The sequence below is a fragment of the Solenopsis invicta genome, chromosome 1 (genome assembly GCF_016802725.1).
Source record: "Solenopsis invicta isolate M01_SB chromosome 1, UNIL_Sinv_3.0, whole genome shotgun sequence".
Taxonomy (NCBI): domain Eukaryota; kingdom Metazoa; phylum Arthropoda; class Insecta; order Hymenoptera; family Formicidae; genus Solenopsis; species Solenopsis invicta.
The window spans coordinates 12895775-12916920 of NC_052664.1; the positions used below are offsets into that span (position 1 = coordinate 12895775).

The 21146-nt window shown below is 31.1% G+C and overlaps 3 protein-coding genes across 4 annotated transcripts; all 3 read right to left on the bottom strand.

The window, feature by feature from the left end:
- Positions 1–741: 741 nt before the first annotated feature.
- On the bottom strand, positions 742–20443 carry LOC105193386 (paramyosin, long form). 2 transcript variants are annotated; one of them, XR_850591.3, is made up of 16 exons: positions 20032–20443; positions 18626–18682; positions 16080–16166; positions 15808–15974; positions 12459–12696; positions 12192–12311; positions 11669–11818; positions 11378–11524; positions 11033–11249; positions 10610–10737; positions 9881–9993; positions 2964–3159; positions 2757–2885; positions 2224–2595; positions 1564–2012; positions 742–1378 (listed from the first exon to the last, which is right to left on the bottom strand). XR_850591.3 is itself a non-coding variant. In XM_011157807.3 (15 exons), exons 1-15 carry the CDS (start codon positions 20149–20151, stop codon positions 1620–1622), a joined length of 2634 nt encoding a protein of 877 aa, XP_011156109.1. In that variant the 5' UTR covers positions 20152–20443; the 3' UTR covers positions 1563–1619. The 2 variants fall into 2 exon arrangements, 1 of the variants encoding a protein (XP_011156109.1); XM_011157807.3 differs by lacking the exon at positions 742–1378 and having other exon boundaries at positions 1563–2012.
- LOC105193384 lies at positions 3615–4935 on the bottom strand. The gene has a single exon (XM_011157806.3). The coding sequence runs from the start codon at positions 4211–4213 to the stop codon at positions 3722–3724; it is 492 nt and encodes a 163-aa protein (XP_011156108.3). The 5' UTR covers positions 4214–4935; the 3' UTR covers positions 3615–3721.
- Positions 5293–6837, bottom strand: LOC120358051 (paramyosin, short form-like). Its single transcript, XM_039450556.1, has one exon. It carries the CDS (start codon positions 6246–6248, stop codon positions 5922–5924), a length of 327 nt encoding a protein of 108 aa, XP_039306490.1. The 5' UTR covers positions 6249–6837; the 3' UTR covers positions 5293–5921.
- Positions 20444–21146: the final 703 nt, after the last annotated feature.

Consider the following 21146-nt stretch of genomic DNA (forward strand, 5'->3'; position numbering starts at 1 on the left):
TTTGTTACTAGAATCGAGTTTTCTACGATTTATAAAATAAAACCTGATGAATTTGTGTGTGTTAAATCAACCATTAATTACTGCCGCTGTATAAAGCGTGCCTGGCGGTGTGGATGGATCTTAATATTGTTAATAGATATACGTATTATAATGTTATTAATTATTAACTCCTGATTTGTAATTGGAAATGAGAGATTATTGAAGCCTAACATGTGAGACGAGAACAGCAAATTGATAAAATAAATTTAAGTCATTTATAAGGTGTACGATTAGAAATGAAATCTCATATGTTTTAGGCTTCACAAATCTGGCTGCTAAGCGGATCCTACTAATAAACGCCATAGAGGTCCGAAAAAAATAATTAGCTCGAATAAATTAAATTTACTTTAATGTACTTTATTGGTTTTTCTTTTGCTTAACACCTTCTGTCAGACTTTTCATTAATAATTAAAACGCGTTATCAAACAATAAAATCTAAATACTAGAAAGACGTGAAAATATTGTAACGTTAATTGTTCATATAGATATATTTAATAATTTTTAATATCTTAATAATATTTATATTAATAACTAATATATTAATAATAACTTTAATATATTTATCTGCTGTATAAAAAATGAAAAATTTTATCGATCAGTTTGATGATTATTTCAGCATAAAATAAGTCTTGCTGATAAAATCTTTTAATAGGTAAAGTGGTGTACGTTTGTTGGAAACATGGAGAATGAAGCACACAAACGTTTTCGTACGTACGTGTTTCACTTTATTTATTAAATTAATGTTGACACAGGTTATTGTGTATGTTGTACAGTGAGAGTCGTGTATATGGGCAATAGTTACCTATCTATATAGTAATAGAATAGAATTAAAATTATCCATTTAAATACAATTGCGACACGCGCGTATGCAATGGCGTAGATTGCCATTGCTCTCTTCTTGTGCTTCTTATCCGTTTTTCTCTGCCCTCACATTCGAATATATTCACATAATTAGGACGAGAAGATTGTTAGATTTTATTTGTTCATCTGTTAAACGATATAACGATTCTTAATTTTGACGTTTTCGATACTTTGAGTAAATCTCGTAAAGTAATGAGCGTTAATTTTCTTTTATTTTAACATTTTCGTTGCGATGTATCGCATTTCGTTGGCCAAGCAGTTTCGAATTTGCGACGGGTCGTCACGTGACAGTAAACACCGTACTCGCATCGATGTTCATACGTTTATAGGTACATATTCTGGTTGCTCCAATTTAAACCCCTCGAAAATAACATGCTGTACGGCCCGTTGAAAACTCTTTCTCTCTCTTGGCCTCTTTAGTATGATTGATGTCGCGTCTTCTTTCTCTTCCTTTTTTCTCCTAAGGTGTTCAATGTGCCTGACAAAATTAAGCACATTAAATTTTCTCCTTTTTTAAATGTAATTTAAAAATATATCTACCATCTTATTAATTTTACGTAATTATAAAAAAAATCTCGTTTTTTAAATTATATAATTAATTATTAATCACTGAAAGAATTTAATTGTTTTACATTATGTATTATATGATTGTACTAAACATACGTTCGTAAAGACGACGACATGCGTTCGAAGTGGCAAAGGGTAAGATGATGGTTATTTTACAAATCCTGCCTCGTCTCCTGGACGAGGTACACCTGGGAACCGGGCACGGTTGAAGTGGTGACAAAGCTGCGGTGTTTGGCGCGTATCAGGGTCAAATTGCTCTCCGCCGTGTCGGCGCGATCCTCCGCGGCCTCGAGTTCTCTTTGGAATCGGCGGACTCTGGTGACGCTCTGTTGGGACATGCCTTCCTGCTCCTGCAGCTGTCTCTTGTAGATGCTGACCTTCTGGGAGGCTTTGTCAAGCGTTTCCTGCAGCAAGGCAATGTTCTTCGCGTCCTCTTCAACTTGAATCATTACCTCCTTAATGTTGCGCTCCTTCTTGCGCAGTATCTTCACGGTCTCAGCATGTCGGCGCTTTTCTTCGTCCAATTCCAGTTCTAGATCGCGGATCTATAGCAAGAATTATAGAAAAATAGAACTAATTAACGCTTTATTTTATGTATTAAAAAAATTTTATTAATAAAATCTCAATTAAATTTTAATAAAATATTATATTGGATTTTATTTATGTAAAACTATATTTCAAAGAATTTAATTTTTAATAAGTTTATATTAAAAAGTATATGATAGTTGAAGTTAGAACAATTTAATCACTTCTTACCCTGGCTTCGAGCTTGCTGATGATGCGCTTGCCTCCAACAATAGCGTTGGCCTCGACCTCTTCCAATCTGATGGACAAGTTCTTCACCTCGATTTCCAGTGACTTCTTGATAGCCTCGATCTTGACAATACGCTCCTGTTCCTCATGAAGAATCTCGACGGTGTGCTTGAGTTCAGTCTGCACTCTCTGATATCTCTCATCGCTAACTCTCAATTCCTTAGTAACCTCTTCGTAATCTCCAGCCAAGGTGGCCAGTTCTTGCTCTATTTTAGCTTTCATTGAAGACAGATTTACGTTGATCGTAGTTAGCTCGTTGATGCGGCTAACCGATTCCTCGTATTGCTGCTCGACAGTTCTCTTCGCGCGCAAAGCCTTTCAACAGAATTTCACGCTTTACACAGCCATTATGTAACGCTTATATAATGTGGTAATTGTTCATACCTTCGCTTATCCGGAGGATAAACTAAATTTTTTGAACACACATTGTGTAATCAATCTCTTTCAAATTAAGCGCATTAAATCACTCTACTTACGGATTCGTAATTGCCGCGGACTTCCTCGAGCTCGGCCGTCAATGATTGGAGACGACGTTGACTAATGCCCAGTTGATCCAGGGTCACTTGCAATTGGCGTTGTACCTCATCGTAATGAGCTTGCAGTTCCTGAAAATATCAAAATAGTTCAATATATACGGCTAATGCTGTTTTAGACATATTGACAAATGCAAGTGTTGATATTACGGTCAAAGTGAGAGCTTGCTTCTTGATGGTCTTCTGCAAATCGATGTTATTCTTGTTGGCGACGTCCAAGGACAATTCGAGCTCAGTGATTTGGATCTGCATCTTCTTCTTTATACGCTGAACCTCCGTCTTCAGTCTCGTCTCGGCTTCCACCACACGAGCGTTCAACTGCTCGATTTCAATGCTGGTCTGTTTGCTATTAATTTCATTCAACGTAAACATTTAGAATATAATTTTTTACACTTTGTATTTTGGTAAATGTTACTTAAACCATTTAATTAATTAAAATTCTAATTGTGTTATTATTTTTAGAAACTTTCTGAATATATATATATTTTATTTGTTATTTTATCTAAACAATTTTGAAAGTTTTAATCTTAAAATGTTTTTCTTCCTACTTGTTATCACCTTGGGTTCTATCGATTACCTTATCCATCCTGGGATATAATTTTTCAATGTTTTATTATACAATGAGTTAAATATTAAATGCGTTAGAAATAAAACAACATCTTTTTAGTTTTATTTAGCCTCTTTTTCTTTTAGTCTCTTTTTGAAAATCGACGCTAATATTGAAAGTGCAATTTCATGGGATTATAAGGGGATACAAAGTTATAAAAGAAATAAGCTTTTTCTAGATATAAAGCCATATGCTAACTATTAAAATCATTTATTTTTATTTTACGTATTTCAACCTTTCCAGAAATTAAAATATTGTACCTTTTTTTCTACTGAGAACTCGGTCATAACACAACTCTTACCTATCTACCACGCTTAACATTATAATACTCGCATCCTCGACACCCATACAAAAGTTCTCGCCTCGCCCGATCTTGATACCTCTTATCTAGAAAATAATTGCTGGACTTCTGCTCGAATCCGCGCAGTTCCCTGCTGAGCGTATCAAGCGGCTGCGTCAGCTTATCCTCATCGATCAGAGCGTTGGCTCTTTCGTTTAACAATCTGCTGTGTGCCTTGTCGTCCCAGAGAGAATGCACGGTCTCTCTTTGAAACTTCCGGATGTCAGCCAACTCCTGGCTCTTGGACAGATTCTTTATCGCCTCTGTCCTCAGTTGGAATTCTATCGCTTTTGCAGATTTTCCACGCATACTTTTAACATGCTTCACCGCGTCATTCACCTCGGTCATCATCTGAACATCTTTCAATGCCTGCAGCTTAATATCGCTCATCGCCTCTTGCTGGATCTCCTTGACCTCGCTGCGGGTACGAGCGTTGGCGAACATCAACGGCATGGGTAGTCTTTTCAGGTCCTTTCCGGTGCGCGGAAAGATCTCCTTGGTCACGCGGCTGGCTTGCACGGTCTTCGCCAAGCTGAAGTCCGAGCGATTTGCTATCTTCGGGCACGTCAGGTAGACAGATGGTCAGCGTCAATTTGATGTCGCACGTTAGTCGCTCGTGTTTTTCTACACGGACGTCTAGCGGAGGCCACCGTTTTCCGACGTACACGCGCACTTGCGCGACGTGATCACCTAAACTTAGCTGCAGCGGTCCAGAATGCGAAAGTAATCGGCGCCACTCGCGACCGACTCTCTCGAGAGATTCAAGAGCGACTGCCAATGCACCGAACACCCAGTGTCCCTTTTGTCTGGGACTCGAGATGGATTTTTGAACTGTACGATTTGGCAAACTGTTCTGACTTAATAAGAACTGTAAGGAATGGTCCAAATAATAGGGTGCCAAGAAACAGTTTGGTAGAGTTTTCATTAGCTCGGTTAATTTTCCTGAGCTGTAGAAAGCTTCTGCAGCAAATTGTTTAAGAAAGTTTCATTAATTATCAAATATAAAAAAATCTGATCTATAGGTATGTGCATTGCTTCTGTAAGATTGTAAGTTCTGTTATAAGATATTAAACTTTCGTACATGAATTTTCAAGGAATATTAAGATATGCCAGTCAACGAAAATGTAATTATCATTTTCTTAAAAAAAAAACATTTTAAAAATATTATTAAAATAGTTTTATAAATATTACAGAAGTCAAAATATATCTTAAATTATTTTACGGTAATGCGCGCAATTCGTTGCGGTAGTTTATTTTAGTTAGAATTTTGTAAAGAAGTATTGCATTTGAAAATATAAATGTAAAAGCAAATAAATTATTTTAGCAATTGTTATTGATCATATGTTTAATATTTATATAATAATTATTTAATCAATAAATAATTTTGAAATAGATATAAATTATAATAAATGCGATAATATTCAAATATTAATATAAATAATTTATTTACCATATTGTGACAAATAAATTAGATTAAAAATTTATATTTTTTTTTGTACACACACGAAAAGATTTCCGTGTGAAAGATTTTAATTTTGTATCTGTAGTATTTAAAAATTTAACTAAATATAAATCAGAATAATTTTATGTTGGATTATCAAAATTATTATGTAAGACATTTAAGCGTGATGATACTACTGCAAAAGTTTTGATATTCTAATAAATAGTTTAAATATCCAAATTTTTTAATGGTTCAATGTAATTATTTTTAGATTTGTATTTCAACAAAATTGTTTCCTTCTTTAAAATTTATTTCTAACGAGTTAATTTTATATTGTTTCCGAAATAAACTGTGATCTATAGGAAGAAATAAATGAATATCAAAGAAGTAAAATTTGATAGTATAACCATTTTTTTTTTGTTACGAACACAAAATTAACTAAAGAACTTTGATGACGCATTGTATAATATTTTTGCCAGAAAACAAGGAAAAATAAGTTACGAAACAAGAAAATGCAACGACATCAATAATGCAATGAATTACGCACAGCATCCGTGCACACGTCTTTGATCGTTGCCACATGAAAGCAACTTTTACTGTGGCACCAAATTTAGAATCCGGAAAGGTCGAGCAGTCGCCAAGTTACGCGGCACTCGGAAAATGGATCGCCCCGTATTTCTCAGAAATTTCCCTTTGCGAAAACTTATCATTTTCTTGACGCTACCGTACCTTAAAACGAGACAGATGATCTCTGGCTTCGTCCTCAGCGTCGATTGCATATTTAATAAGATCGTCTCTTGTGTAAGGTTGCACTTTTTTGTCCTGCCATAAGATTCTACCGTCAGACCAGGGTAATTCAGGTAATTCTATTTTTCTTTCAAGTTCTGGTAAAGGTGATCTTGAAGAAAGTCGTTTGTTATCCATGTAATCAATCATTGGCTGATAGTAATTTATTCCATATCCATAATTTCTTGAATAGATGTATGTTGGATAATGTCGCCATTTTGGTTCCAATGGCATATGAATTGGTGGCATGTAACCTGCCATTTTTTATAAAAATTGTTGATGTCCGCACAAATGTTATCCTTTTTAATTCAAAAAATTTAATAATTTTACGATAGAGAAACATGTTATAATTGATATAAAAAATCATTCAAATTACCTCTTACTCTATCTATAATTTTTCGATTCTAGAGAATTTGATTATATTCCGTTACTCTGAGGCTTTTGTTTTTCGATTTAATGTGATTGATTGAGTTTTGATTGGCGTAATAAAATTTTTTTATATATTTGTGTTTTATGTTAACAGGTTTATAAATGATGGTGGCACTTGCAATCGTCGACAAAAATTGGGCCGATGGTTAGGTGGTATCTTTTGTAGTTTTCGTTGTGATTGCCACATCGGGGACAACCAATCAGCACCTCTCAATAATAATTGGATCATGACTAATCGTTCTTATTAATAGCGTTGTTGTATAAATTGTCATCATCTGTCCTTAGTAATATCAATTCCTATGCTCTTTCACTTTTTATTTTATTTTGGCAATAATATTATTAATTAAAATGCCCGTAATTAATTTTAATACCACATATAATTTCATTATTATAAAGTGTAATATATTCAAATGAAATACATTTCTATTGTATTATAGATTAATTCGGAGTTTATTTTATACAATATAATTTTCTAAAATCAAATTTTTTCAATTAAAAAGAATTGGATTTCTTAAACTTTCAAATAAAATAATGTTTGTAAATAAAACTTAATAATTATATTAAAATTCAACTTTATGGGATGTAAAAAGACAATGATATGTTATATAGAGAAATTAAATCGTTAAATCGACTGATAAATTGTATACTAGTAATTTATTATATAAATATGAATTAATAATAGCATATCCCGACTTACAACAACTGCTCAAAATTAATATTACTAATTATATTACAGTTTAAATTAATACGATATTGTTTTAGAATATTTTTTTGCAATTTGCATAATTGAATACGTATTTTTTAATTAAAAAATTAAAATGTCAAGAACAATTGCCCTTTTATAATACATAGTATAATTTCATTAAAAAATAAGACAAAACTTTCTAAGAAAAGAAGACGCAACTATTTTACATATTAGTGTAATTACATTGATAATGTTCATAAGAATAATTCTTTTTTCTCTTAATCCCAGGGTGGAATAACGTAAATTTTATATTAATGTAATAATATCTATGCTGTCTTTCCTTTAAAAAGTATATAATTTTAGCTGAAGATTGTTTCATAGTACAGCATTTAAAAATAAGAAAAATTAATAATAAAAAATAAAATCATATAATTATAATAAAATCATAGATTGTTTTAAAAGTTCTATTAAATCAATTAATTCATATAAGATAAAATAAGTAATTAATTTTTTAGCTTGTAAGTTAAAAATTAATATGTGAGATTTGAAAGATTAAAAGCCATGTCAATTGTTAGCGTTATTTTATTTCAAAGATGTAACATCAATCGCAACTCTTTTGAAGTAACATTTAACAAGCATTTAAAAAAACATAACGAAACGATTATTTCGGCATGATATCAATTCCATACAGCACAGAATATTTCAGCAATGCTGTAATAATATTTTCAATATTTCTGCAATATTATTGAATTATTGTAATATTGTTGCAACATTGCAAAAATATTCTATGCTATATGGGATTTTCAGTAGTTTTAAACAATGTCGATAATGTAGAGTATTTCGTATCGCAGTTGCACTTAAGAAGTCATTTAGTAGAAAGCGGTGAGATAACATTGTAATAAAATTTATAAATTGTATAAATAAATTAAAATTGAATGTTCAAATAGTATAAAGAATGCAAGTAATACTCATGGGAGATTTTATTTTTTTATATTTTGCATGAATAGTGTTTGTCGCAACGCCTTCATATAATTTCAACTCCTTTTTAAATTCTTTGCAGTAGAATCTCACTCTAAAAGAGTGAAAATCTAGTTCTCTTTTAAGACTGGCTAAATTTTTATTCTTTTAGAGTAAGTTTTCACTTTTCAGAGAGAAACTCTACTCTAGAAAAAGTTAAAGACTTTCGACTTGACATTACGTCCAAATGATTATTTGATTTGAGAAAGTGGCATTATGGCCGCTACTATTATTGTATTTCCGTTATTAGATAATGAATTGTAGTAATTACTTATGGAATCATTTGTTTAGTACCTGCCATAGTGACAATAATATGCTAATACACAGTAGCTGACAATTGTTATAAGGCATATTTATTTTTGAGCATTTCAAAACTTTTTCAACGTACATTTTAACATTTAATTACACATAACACATACTTCATTGTTTTTTGAATTTGAATATATTATCTCATAAATATATCTCTACTTGAGTGCTTTTTTTGTTATTTAATTTTTTACTTGGCCACATTCACACTTCGAATTCTGTAAAATTATTTAATAGCATATTATTTTGTTAATATGGCCAACTAAACGTATTTGTAGTATTGAAATTTTTATATCAAAATATTTCTTTAATAAGTCGATTGTCATTCTTGTAATTGATTAAAAAAGTTTTTAATAACTATTGTGCAGTCATTTAGATGTCGTTTTGATGGCATAATGGTTTTTGATTCTGTTTGAGATAGGTTTGGAATGTTACCAGTGGAAGAAAAGTAGGAAGTGTGTTTATTTGTAAATGTGCAATATAATATTCTTTTTTATAGTCAAAAGTCTAAAAATTTATTTTGTAAAAACCATTTTTTCGACAGTTTGCCTGTGATATATCTTTTAATTAAAATAAGTTAATATTTATCTCTATCTAGCTTAAAACTTTGTGATTATATTGTAGCTCTTTCTAATATTATTATAATTGTCTAATATATATTTAATTTTAAAATATACACATTTTTGTAACAAAATAGTGAATATTTTTGAAACAAAACCAATTTTTTAAATTTATTTTTGTAATGAACAATATTATCTATGTTCCCTTTCAACTCATATTATGCAGTGTCGTAACATTTTTATAAATTATGTTTTAAGTAATAAATATTACATAACTTTCAGTCCAATATCTATTAAACAACACTTTGATCAATATAATTGTTAAGTTTCAATATAAAATATTGATTACAGCCACACACAAAAAAAGTGTCATGTTAGAGATATTAGACCTATGTATTCCTATGTATTTTGAGGCTCTGAAACCGAATGTGACCTCAAAATTACGCCATCAGATCAGGATTTTTTTTATTTTCAAAAAATTGCCAAACATTCCTTAAAATTACTATTTAACCCGGTAAAAAAAATTCTGATTTGATGGCGCAATTCTGAAGTTATATTCGGTTTTAGAGCCTCAAAATACGTAGAGATACATGAGTCTAATTTTTCGGACATGACACTTTTTCTTTTTTGTGTGACTGTGTTATTAACAACTTTCTTCTTAATTAAATGTAAATGGGTGGCCATACTATCTTCTTCTCCTTTATGTTTTTAAAATATTTGTTAATGTTACTTCAAAGAGTTACGATTGATATTTAAAATAAAATTTTGATAGAGTTAATAACTGATTTAGTTCTTTGCTTTTTAAATGTGACATAATAATATTTAATATTAATTAATTAATTTATTATTGAATGTGTTTAGTAAATAAAAATAGACGGTTACTTTTAAGAACTTACCGAATAGCCTCAATCTCTTCGTCCTTTTCATTAAGGCGACGTTCGAACTCGTGACGCATTTGGCTCAATTCGGCTGACAATTTCTGAGCACGTTGCTCTTCAATTTTGCGGCCCTTATATTAAATTTTTCTTTATTTAATATATTACTTGCCTATATTTAGTAGATATTATTTGTATTACATTTAATTTAATTAATCTTAGAACAAAATAACTATAATAAAAAATTTATTTTAAAATCTATTTTTGAAAATTTGGTTCTTAAAATTTAATTTGGATGTATATAATATATTCAATAATTAAATATATTTCATCAGTTCATATAATATTTTTAAGAAATACAAATAAAAAAAATGTGTTATTTCTTTTGTAGCAAATAAGTCTGTTTTAGCTTAAAAATACAATTTACTTGATGCAACTAATGCTTCGAAATAGTTTTTGATTGATCAAATCATAAAATTCTTTGTTTTTATTGATCAATTAAATATTTCAAAGTATTTGTAGTGTTAAATAGATCACACTCTAAAACAAATTTGAAAAAGATTCTAATTTGAAATAATATATACTACTAGAATTAATTTAAGATTAATACACAAAATTAAATCTCTTAATTTTCGTAAGTGAATCAAATTTATTTAAAAGAATCTTTTTCTGTTTATTAATATTATTGCCTATAGAATTTTATATATTTTGTTTAAACTAATATTTATTTAAGCAAGGTTGATTACTCACTGCTTCAGCTTCCTTATAGGCAGCAGCCAATTCTTCACGTTCGTTCTCCAATCGGCGGAGTTCTAGCTCCAGTTCATGGAGTCTGCGATTCATGTCAGCCAATTGATTCTTTGCGTCGCTAAGATCATCTGTATAAATGTTATTAAAATTAATAAAGTTCACAATTTAAGTATCTAAATCATTTTCTTTATAAAAAAGTATTTGTTTTATTTTACAGCTATCAAATCGTTATTAAAGAATCATTTATTATACAAAGAAAAAACATTAATGTTTAAAATGTTAAAATATATGTTTATTAATATTAAAAATATATCTAAATGTAAAGTAACTTGTAAAACATAATTGATTACACAAAGTGTTTATAGCTTATGATTGTTATTGTATTTTGATAGTATTGCATGAACAAAAAGTAATGATAATCACCTCCAAGTTTCTTATTCTCGCGGGCCAATTGATCTTTCATTTCACGAGTCTTGTCGAGTTCGGCATTTGTGCGCTGTAGCTCTTGTTGTTTGTTGCGGAGATCTCGCTGGCTTTGTTCGTACATGGCGAGAGTTTCATCCAAGCGAGACTTCAATTCTATGTTGATCTTTTCAAGATGTTCAACACGCTTTTGAAGTTCACGAGCAGTTCCATTGGCCTAGTAAAAGAAATTACAAAAATATAAGGAACATTTCTTTCTTGAAAAATGTTAAATATTTGTTTTGTAGGAAAAGGTGCTAACGCAAATCTGAAACTCAAATATGAAACGCAAATATAAAATCTTACCTTTTCTAAATCAATGATCAAAACTTCCACTTCGGATTGTAAGCGCGATTTCTGCTTCTCAAGATTATTAATTTTCACAAGTAAGGTCTCGATTTGTTCTTCCTGTTCTTGAATGCGAGCAGAATATTTGCGACGAAGTTCTTCTACCTAAGTAATATTATATTGAACATTCATTAATAATTTGTCATTTTCAACTTCAGGATATAGATGAGAAGATAATTAATGATAAGAGTATGAAAGCGATTGTTAAGTTAATGTAACTGTATTTTTGTGATAAGCACATTTATGTACCTCTTCGATACGAGCATTAGCTTCAGTCTCGTATTTTGACCTCCATATCGAAACTTCTCCATTAGCTTTAACCAATTGACGTTCAATATCCAAACGCGCTTCAGATTCTTCTTCCAGCTGAACGCGAACGGACTCCAATTCCACCTCAACCTATTAATGCATATTACAATTATTTTATCTTAGTTATTTATTAAAAACATTTTTATCCTAATTAACAAAATTATATTCTAGATCTACTTTAGTTATTTTTTTCAATATTTACAACAAAAAGTAAAACACAAATAACTAATTTTATTTATTTTTTTTAATTCTTTACGAGATATATTAAATTGAAATAAATTTATGCATCAAATATTTATATACAAAAACAGTTAAAATATAGAACGTAAAGTATGTACTTTATTGTAATAATAAATGGTATTTAATTGTTTAACAAATATTTATTTTTTGTATATAGAAAAGTTGGGCTACTATTTCATACAAGTTATCTTAAAGAAAATTGTCGAAATTAATAATATTATACCTGATGCAAAGAAGCTTCGATCAATGAACGACGACGTTCTTCATCTTCCAGCCGACGGCGGGCATCCTCGAGTTGACCCGCGATTTGCGTTTTCAGATAGGAAATGTTCTCAATGTTCACCTAGAATTTTATTTGCAAATACGTAATTTATAATATAAAGTTACTTCTCAAAACTAATAATAAATTAATAAAGTAATTAATATTAAATGATTCATAATAAATTGAAAAATATAAATACTCCAAGCTATAACACATTTATCGCCTTACCTTAAGATCTTGCACCTCTTTGACTAATTCAATATTCTCTTGAGACAGCCGAGTTTTGTGACTAGTAATATCGACAATCGTGCGATTTAATTCCTCGATTTTTACGTTCAATTCAGATATGTGTATCTCGAGTTTCTCAACTGTTTTAATTGACATCATCTTTTCTTTAGTGACATTGTCAAGTTGGGCGAGGAGCTCATACACTTCCTGCTGGAATTTAGATTTTTCCTTGTCAGCCCTGAAATCATAGACAGTTCTTCTAAGAAAGAATTTCATTTCTAAAATCTTGTTTTATTATTTAAAAAAATAATATTTATATGTTAAAAGCAACTAAAGTGTTAAATTTCGATACGATTCTAACATCGTATATTCTAACTATATTCATATTGTAACTCGATATCAATTTGATTGTCTGCATTTTATGAATTTTAAAAAAATGTTTAGATCATACAATATTAGCTAAAAGTTATTGAAATTTAAAAAATGCAAGCTTTTTAGCTGTGTTCAAATTTTATACAAATACTGAATTGTAATTATAGCACAAGCTATAAAATTTTTATATTTTTGATAATGTTTTGAGATAGGATATATGTATATTCTCTGGGCAGTTAATTATATCAGTAACTAATAAAATATTATTAGTTACTGATATAATATTAAATTTATTGAAATATTTTATCAGTTGTTTTTCTTAAGAGTCACTTTTTGATTCCCAAGCTGGGCAAGCTCTACAAAAAATATAGTTTTGAAGATTCTATATTAATAAATAAGTAAATAAAAATAAATAATATTATATTATATTACATTTACGAATTAATATGTTTACTTACTATATTTTAATATTATAATTTTTGACATCATAAACATGTTATTATACGGAAAATTTTTTAAAATTAATCGCTTGCCCTGTGAAAACAAAGGCTTGTATGTGGAAATCGAAGGCTTAATTCAATTAATAAGATTAATAATCGAATCTGGTAAAAATTATGTAAATATTTGCATAATATGAAAGAAAAAAGGGAGAAAATAACGTATATAATCTACGTATATAAAAATGATAAATACATAATTAAGACATTAAAATAATATTTCATCAATTTACTTTATAAAATTTAAAATACTTCTGGTATTTCTAATAATTATTTAAATTATTTAAATGCAATTATAAATTTTGGGTAACATGCCAGTAATGTAAATAATGTAATAAATAGCACGTAATAATAAAAAACATTAGAAAAAGAAACTTTTAAAAAGATAGGTATTTAAATTGCTAATAATATATGTCTTCAAATAAAGTATAGTTTAATATGTTGCGAGCTCTCTATGCGTAATGCATATGTAACAAGGAACGTTATGAGCCATTCTATTTTTCTGGAGGCAGTAAGAAGAAATTTGGGCAGTATTGGATCTATTTCTCCATGCGATAGAGGGTGTAAGATGTCAGTTAGTTGATTCTGAAGATAGTGGGGGTTCTCTGGCTGGCCGCGTGTACTAATATGGCGCGCCAACGTTGGGGTTGTGGATTACCGCGCGACTCGCACGGTTAAAAATAGTCATAAGCTGTGCGAGTAAGACAGAGAGAGAGAACGAGAATCGCACGAGGGAAATAGAGGAAGACAGTGTGTTTTTGCACTGAGTAAGAGAAAAAAAAGTAGCGCAGTTATAGCGAGATTTATCCCCTTCTACATATTTTGCATCATACTCCAGATATGTAGAAAAAAGTTAATTTCTGGAAAAAGTATCTTGAGATTGGAGGAAAATGAAAATTTCAAACAAAAGATAACAATAAAGTCAAAATTATCTAAAAATATTATATAAGGTTATTGAGAATATGATGACTTGTTGTAGATTGTGGACTTGCATTGACTTTACTATTTTTACAGTATTCGAAAATTTCGTCAATGTCACAGTTGCGTGGGTTACAATTTATAATCGGTAGTGAAATCATGAGGAAAGTGTAACCGGAATATATTTGACACTACTTGCGTCGTTGCTGAATTGCTAAAACAAAATACGAACAGCTGCATTGATTACTTATTATTTTTAGCAATTATGTGTTCAAATATGTTTGGAATTAAATTCTGGAAAATCATACTTTTTCAGTACATTTTCAATATAATAATGCAAATAACTGTAAACAACAAAAGTATTGTAAGAATGTATAATATTTATATAATGAAATTTAAAGTATATTATACATTCGTTTATTATATAATTTGAAGCAAAGTTAACTTGTCATAAATATTTGTATGCTTCAACATTGGAAATTATGTTTACACGTGTCAGCCTTGAAAAGAATGTATATTGAATTATTTTATTAAAATTTTTTCTTTGTTTTAAAATATTAATAGTGATTAATTATAAAACTACATCATACAATTTATTTTGTATTCTTTAATTAAAACTCGTATTTGAAAATATTTTATAAAAATCGCTTGTTTTTGTTTTGGAATATAATTTGGAGTGTTCATTTGTTTGATTACAGAATGAATTATCTTTTAGACAATTGCCTGAAAAAGAGAATTCTTCTCTCTTCAATATCTCATTTTCTATCAGAAGCTTCCAAAAAAAAAGCGAAACTAAAAGCGGTCACGGACGTTCCATTGCACGGCCAATTAACGATCTAATTAACGCGTGTTTTCAGGGCTGTCATCGTCCTTGTACAAACGACAAAATCGGCGCTGAAGAAGCTACTATGTTTAGAAGAGCCGGGGTACTGAATCTTCGTGTATTTCAGCTGCGAATCGTTTTCTGGCCTGGACGGTGGCCAATGCGACTTGTATAATTCGCGCAAATTTTCTTACATAGTCACTCTCGTTTGTGACGAGCTGCGTTATAATTACCCACGTGACATCGTGATTCATTATACGCTTCCTCCCTATTAGCGTTTCGTCTTTTCCATATCGCGAGACGCTTCCCTATGAAATCAGTATTCGCTACGGGCTGAATTTCCGGCCAGTTTCTCAGCTGTTTATTGATGCTTCCTTGGCAACGCGCTTATGCGCTCCCCGTTTTGAACAGAAGATTAGCAAACGTTTACATTGCTGCTGTTTTGCGATCGCGAATGTACACATGCTCGCGTACTTTCTGAAATGTACGGAGTTCTGGTCTCCATCTCAGTTCTTTTAGTTGAAATATTAAATTTAAAAGCTTAAGATATTTAATCAAATCCGTAAATACTTAACAGTGAGATAAATAGTTATAAAAGACGTTTTATATATATATATATATATATATATATATATATATATATAAAAGCTTGAACAAATTTATATATTATATTATTACAGTGCTTAATTGGTGAAAAGAGATGAAAATTTCATTAATCAATATTTCTCATGTTACCAACCTAGCGCGTGCTTTCGAAAGTTGATCAATCTGATCTTGAAAATCAACGACGACCTCTTGGTGCTTTTTGCGCAAGAGGTGTGCGGTCTCCTCGCTTTCGAGATGGACATCTTCGAGTAGTTTACGCAGCTTGGCCAGTTCCGTGTCCCTCTTCTTGTTGATCTCAAACTGAACAAGAAAATCGTTAATTTACATTGAGTTATTTAATGTTACTTATTGTAATTGCAGTTGACTTAAACTGAAGATTTATCTTCGTAAAATTCAAATACTTACTTGAGATTCGGCGCCACCCTCGGCTTCTTCGAGACGTTCGGATAGTTGGATGACTTGCACGCTTAAGTCAGCGCGCTCGCGTTCGATCTGCAAGATTACAGAATTGTATGAAAGGTGAGCAGGTAATTTTTAAATTTATGACGATATATTATAGACATATAAATTTATAAATTTAATATAAAATCCGTACTGCAAGGGACAGGCTTTAAAATAAATTATTTATTAAAATGATATATAAAAGAGTATTTGTATAAAAAGAAGTTTATCGCAACATGTTTTTATAATAATTTAAAAATTACAGTTAATGACATATAATATAATTATATTATACTACTCGATATTTATTTTATATTTAGAATAATATAATACTTTATACTTAGAATGATATAAACAGTAAGTTACATATCTTTTATCAAAGTATATTCTTCTTAGTTCAAAAATATTTTTATACTATATGTGTAAGCAGATACGTAATTACATGTAAAACTAGATCCTAAAAATGAGTTTTAGTGACAAATGAATTTAAGAGATTATTGTTGTGATCATATAACGCATGATAGCGTACTTTGCCGCGGTAGTATCTTGAGTTGTAGCTTTGACGTCAGGTTACTTCACATCGTGAATAGGACAATCTATTTTCGTACGCGGCGTGTCTATATTGGGAGTCTTATTCATATTACAAACGAAGCGTTTAACGCGAAAAAGGAAGATCGTTAAATCAGTGAAATTATACATTATAAATTTATTTTATTTAACAGATGTTCCAATTCAATTATTATTTTAATTAGTGTTATTTAAATATCAAATAATTATAGCATAAATGCATTTAATAAAGTAGCTGCTATCAGTAGCTACAAACATTTAAATTTATAACTTTAATGTAAAAAATATATATAAATTTAACTTTTTAGATTTTTATAATTATAGTAAGCTTTCTATTTCATGGTCGAAGTAAATTAAATTGTCATGTATTTATGTATATATGTGTATTATTAAAACTAAATGAACTATTTGCTTTCGCAAGTTTAATCGAGTATTTGCAAGATTTGTATTTTCTAAGTGTAACGTGATGCATTCCGAACATGTAAACCGAAGATATGTAAGGTGTTCTGAAAGCGTATACCATACGCCGTAACTGTCATATCAATTTTCGAGCTTTATAACTTCGAAACGCGAGGAAAATTTTTGGCAGTAGTTCAAGTCACGTATTACGGAGTCCGTTACACACTAATCTGATTCTATAGAATTTTAACAGACAATGAAATCTGAGAAGTTTTTATAAAATTTAATTTTTTATTTGAAATATATTGTTTCTTTTTTGTAATACACGTATAACTGAGTAAATATTATTGTTAAAGAATATAATTTCTGTAGTGTAAATAACTTCAAACGTATATAAAATTTCAAAATTGTAATTGAAAACCAATTTTTTAAATTAAAAGTGCTTTTCTTAGCAGAAAAGTTAGTTTTCTAATACGTAATATATTTTTTCGTTTGTGTAAATGGAATTAAATTATTGTCAAATACACACTAAGAAAAAATTTTAATCAAGTTAACAACTTCTTTTTTTCAGTGTAGAATATTCCGTTCTTTTACGGTTGTGTTTGTACGAATCTTTTCGAAGCGGAATTGAAATATTTATAAATCGCTTAAATTTTTGTGGAGATTACGTGTTTCCCTCGTTTATGAAAGTAGGCAAGCAGTGTTGAATACAGCGCAGGAATGCGGGAACGATTCCGAAGAGCTTTGCGTCTCTAAAAATAGATGCAACCCAAGAGCTGGACATTTCGACCTACTGCTACCCATTTTGCAATGAATTAACATTCTTTGTTTCTTTTCACTTTTTAATTAATATATCAGATAATGAATATGCATTTCATCCATGTAAGATTGTAACTAATCAGCGTAATACTCTTTGTTCACGGAAATTTTTGATATATATCGGGATTATTTGTAATCTAGGATTACAAATAATCAGCAAAATGAGAATGTTGAAGATTTTAAATCATTTTCATCAACTTCTTCATCAAAAAGGTCTATAATTAGCCAAATTCATTTTTTATCTTTCTTTCGACCATGTTTGTTATAAAATGTTTTATTCAAGTGTTTTTAAATTAATTATATTTAAAGATTTCTTTTTACTTAGTGTTATATTTTAGTTATTATGAGTAGTTATTATGAGTTAGTTATTATGAGTAGTTAGTCAATATGTTACGTTTGTACTAGTTTTTAGGTAATTCGATAAAAGCTAAATTTAAATTAACAAAATAATAATTATGAAATTACATTTTAATAAAAGCATAAAACGTTATTTGAATTCTTCAGCGTTTCATAATCATTAATTGAAAAATTTATAAAGTAATTAATTAGTCAATTTAAACATTTATGCTTTTTTATATAGCAACATTTCGTTAAATATAGTTGTAACATTACGAAAACTTCGGTATCAAATATCATAGCAGGCGCCATTGAGGTCCGCCATTACACTTAATGTATTAAGAAAATTTGAGATGCTCTAAGAACGCGAAGACATTCATGGAACTCACCCTCTGACGCAGCTCTCTTTCAGACTCCAGGTCATCCTGTAGTAGGCGGATTTTGTCCTGAAAAGAGAGGCAATGAGGATTAAAAGGGTATCACGGCGCCCGTAATAGAGGGTCGACGCTTTACGTAATCGCTCGACGAAAATATCTAAGAGCGGAGGCTCGGTATTTCGGAAAGACGGACGGCCTCCGTAGAATAGATTCGTCCTCGGTAGAAGGAGAGAACGACGTCGCGATGTCTGTTTAGCGCGTCTCCGAGCCGCTCGGTTGAGATTATTTCAAGAAAGGCTGGTATTGACGTTAGATTGCTTCGAGAAAAGCAGCCAGGCCACTATTTGCAAGGGTTGAAGAAATGTTCTTACTTGGTCTCGCAGAGGCAATTTTATTCTCCTTTATACTTCTCTTGACACAAAATACGTCCTAGAAAAGCAAATCCTCGGATTCGGATCGGCCAAGTGTCCCGTGGACTTAGCATAGCGTTGGTAGATACTTAGTATCTCAAAGTGGTATCGATCTGACGCCTTGGCACGATCGTCATTTCAGACTGATATTTCACCGACTATTTTCGTGCACGAGCAATCCGATAGCTACAGAACGTCGTACACTTTGCTTCCTCGTCAGATTGGCACTAACATCCCTTATGGTCACTGAACTTTCGCGGTTCACTACCTTCGCGATTGGTCACTGCTCCACATTGTTCATGTGCGAATCCATCGCATATCACTGATAGTCGACATTTCAAACGCGCACAGAAACTTTGGTGGAAGCATCTTCATAAAAACTTAGCGTTTAATAAATACGACCGTGCGTTTCCTCAAGAAGCGTTGGAGAACATTGGCCGATGTGTCCTCTTTTGTTCGCCGCCATTATACGTGGATGTAATCGTTGCTGCAGTATTAATTGAGTGACCTGGCAAATCTTGTCGATTTATTTAAAACTCTGATTGCAACTCAATCTTCTACTTCTCAGAAAAATATTCTCCGATTTCTCTGATTATTATTAAAATTTTCATTATAGTATAATTTCAGCGAGGTATTTCAGCAGCCATTTTTATTTCTCGAATTGCGTAAAAAAAAATTTTGTTAAAATTCAATTTTTTCAGTTGCAATTAAAATCTTTGTTGAAAAGCATAAATTTTAACAAAATTATTTAATATACCTTATCATAAACTTTCTTGATATCTAATTGTTCTAATTTCGCCAAAATATTAAAATTGTTTAAAATTAAATTTCTGATAAAGTAATAATTTATTTTAAATTTTACTTATGGCATGTAAGCAGTAAATTCATAAATAATCTCATATAAGTTATTCGGAACATAATTGAAAGATAGTAATGGTAATGGACATTTTTTTATCATTGTTCTCTCTTCTACCGAAGGACATATCAGAGGCACTTTTTTGGACCTACCTCGAGTCTGGTGAGAGCGCTCAGGTCGGCGCTGTATTCGATGCTAACATCGGTAGTTCCACCCGCACCGCCAGAACGGTACGTGTACTTAGAGGTTTTAGCAACCGCTGAAGACGACATCTTTCTCGATTTATTCTCTATTTGTCTTCAACAATGCTCTGGCTCTTCTTCGTGCTTTGCGGGACTCAAGTCCTCTCGCGGATCTTTAATTTGGACACTCTTTGCTTGTAACGATCTTTCCTTCCGCCACTGGCTAAGTCAAATAGCCTCGGCCTCAATTGTTGGCGAGTCTACGTCCACTTTCTTCCACGATCTTCTTCTTCTTCCTCCTCTTCGGGGTTTCGGAGCCGACCAGCGCCCTACTCGTAGTGCGCGACCCGTCGTCGTTCGTATGGCGCGCCGGCTGTTCCATGGCTTCGTCAAAATGACGACCGACGCAAGCGCATTGATGTTTAATCCCCACCAGCAACGGTGCACACGTTCGTCATCGTCGTCGTTCTTGTCGTCTTCATCATCACCGAGGGCAACCACTAAACTACGTTAGACGCCCACGTTGTCCAAAGGTAGTTGCCAAATCGACTTTGGTTTAACTGACTACGGTGGTGAAGGTGTCGAGTGGAGGATGCCGCTCTCTAACCATCTTTATTATGTTACATGAACTTCAAAGTGTGCCATCGAGGATTGCGTTCTCTATGATACTTTGAAGTACTCTCTGGAATATCAACTATAATTAATTTCTAAAACTATATTGTATTAGATAATATAGACATTTTCTATATTATCTAATACAATATCGGCTTGTTTGTGTTAAAATATTTTATTTATTGAACTGCAGATTACATTTAGTAAGTTGAACATTTAAAATTAATATAAAAATAATTACTAATTTATAGGAAGTATATCAATTAGAGTTTCATACATAGACAGACTAACAATTAGATAAACGTGGCAAAGCTAAATCACACGCCTCATTTACTGCTTCTCTTCTCAAAAGAATATGTACCGGATGTTCAACCATCAATTTGTTATAACAATCCGCGCAATTTTTGAAATAGTTGCAACACTTTAAAAAAAGATTACAAGGAAACTATTTATTTATTTCATGCAACATTAAG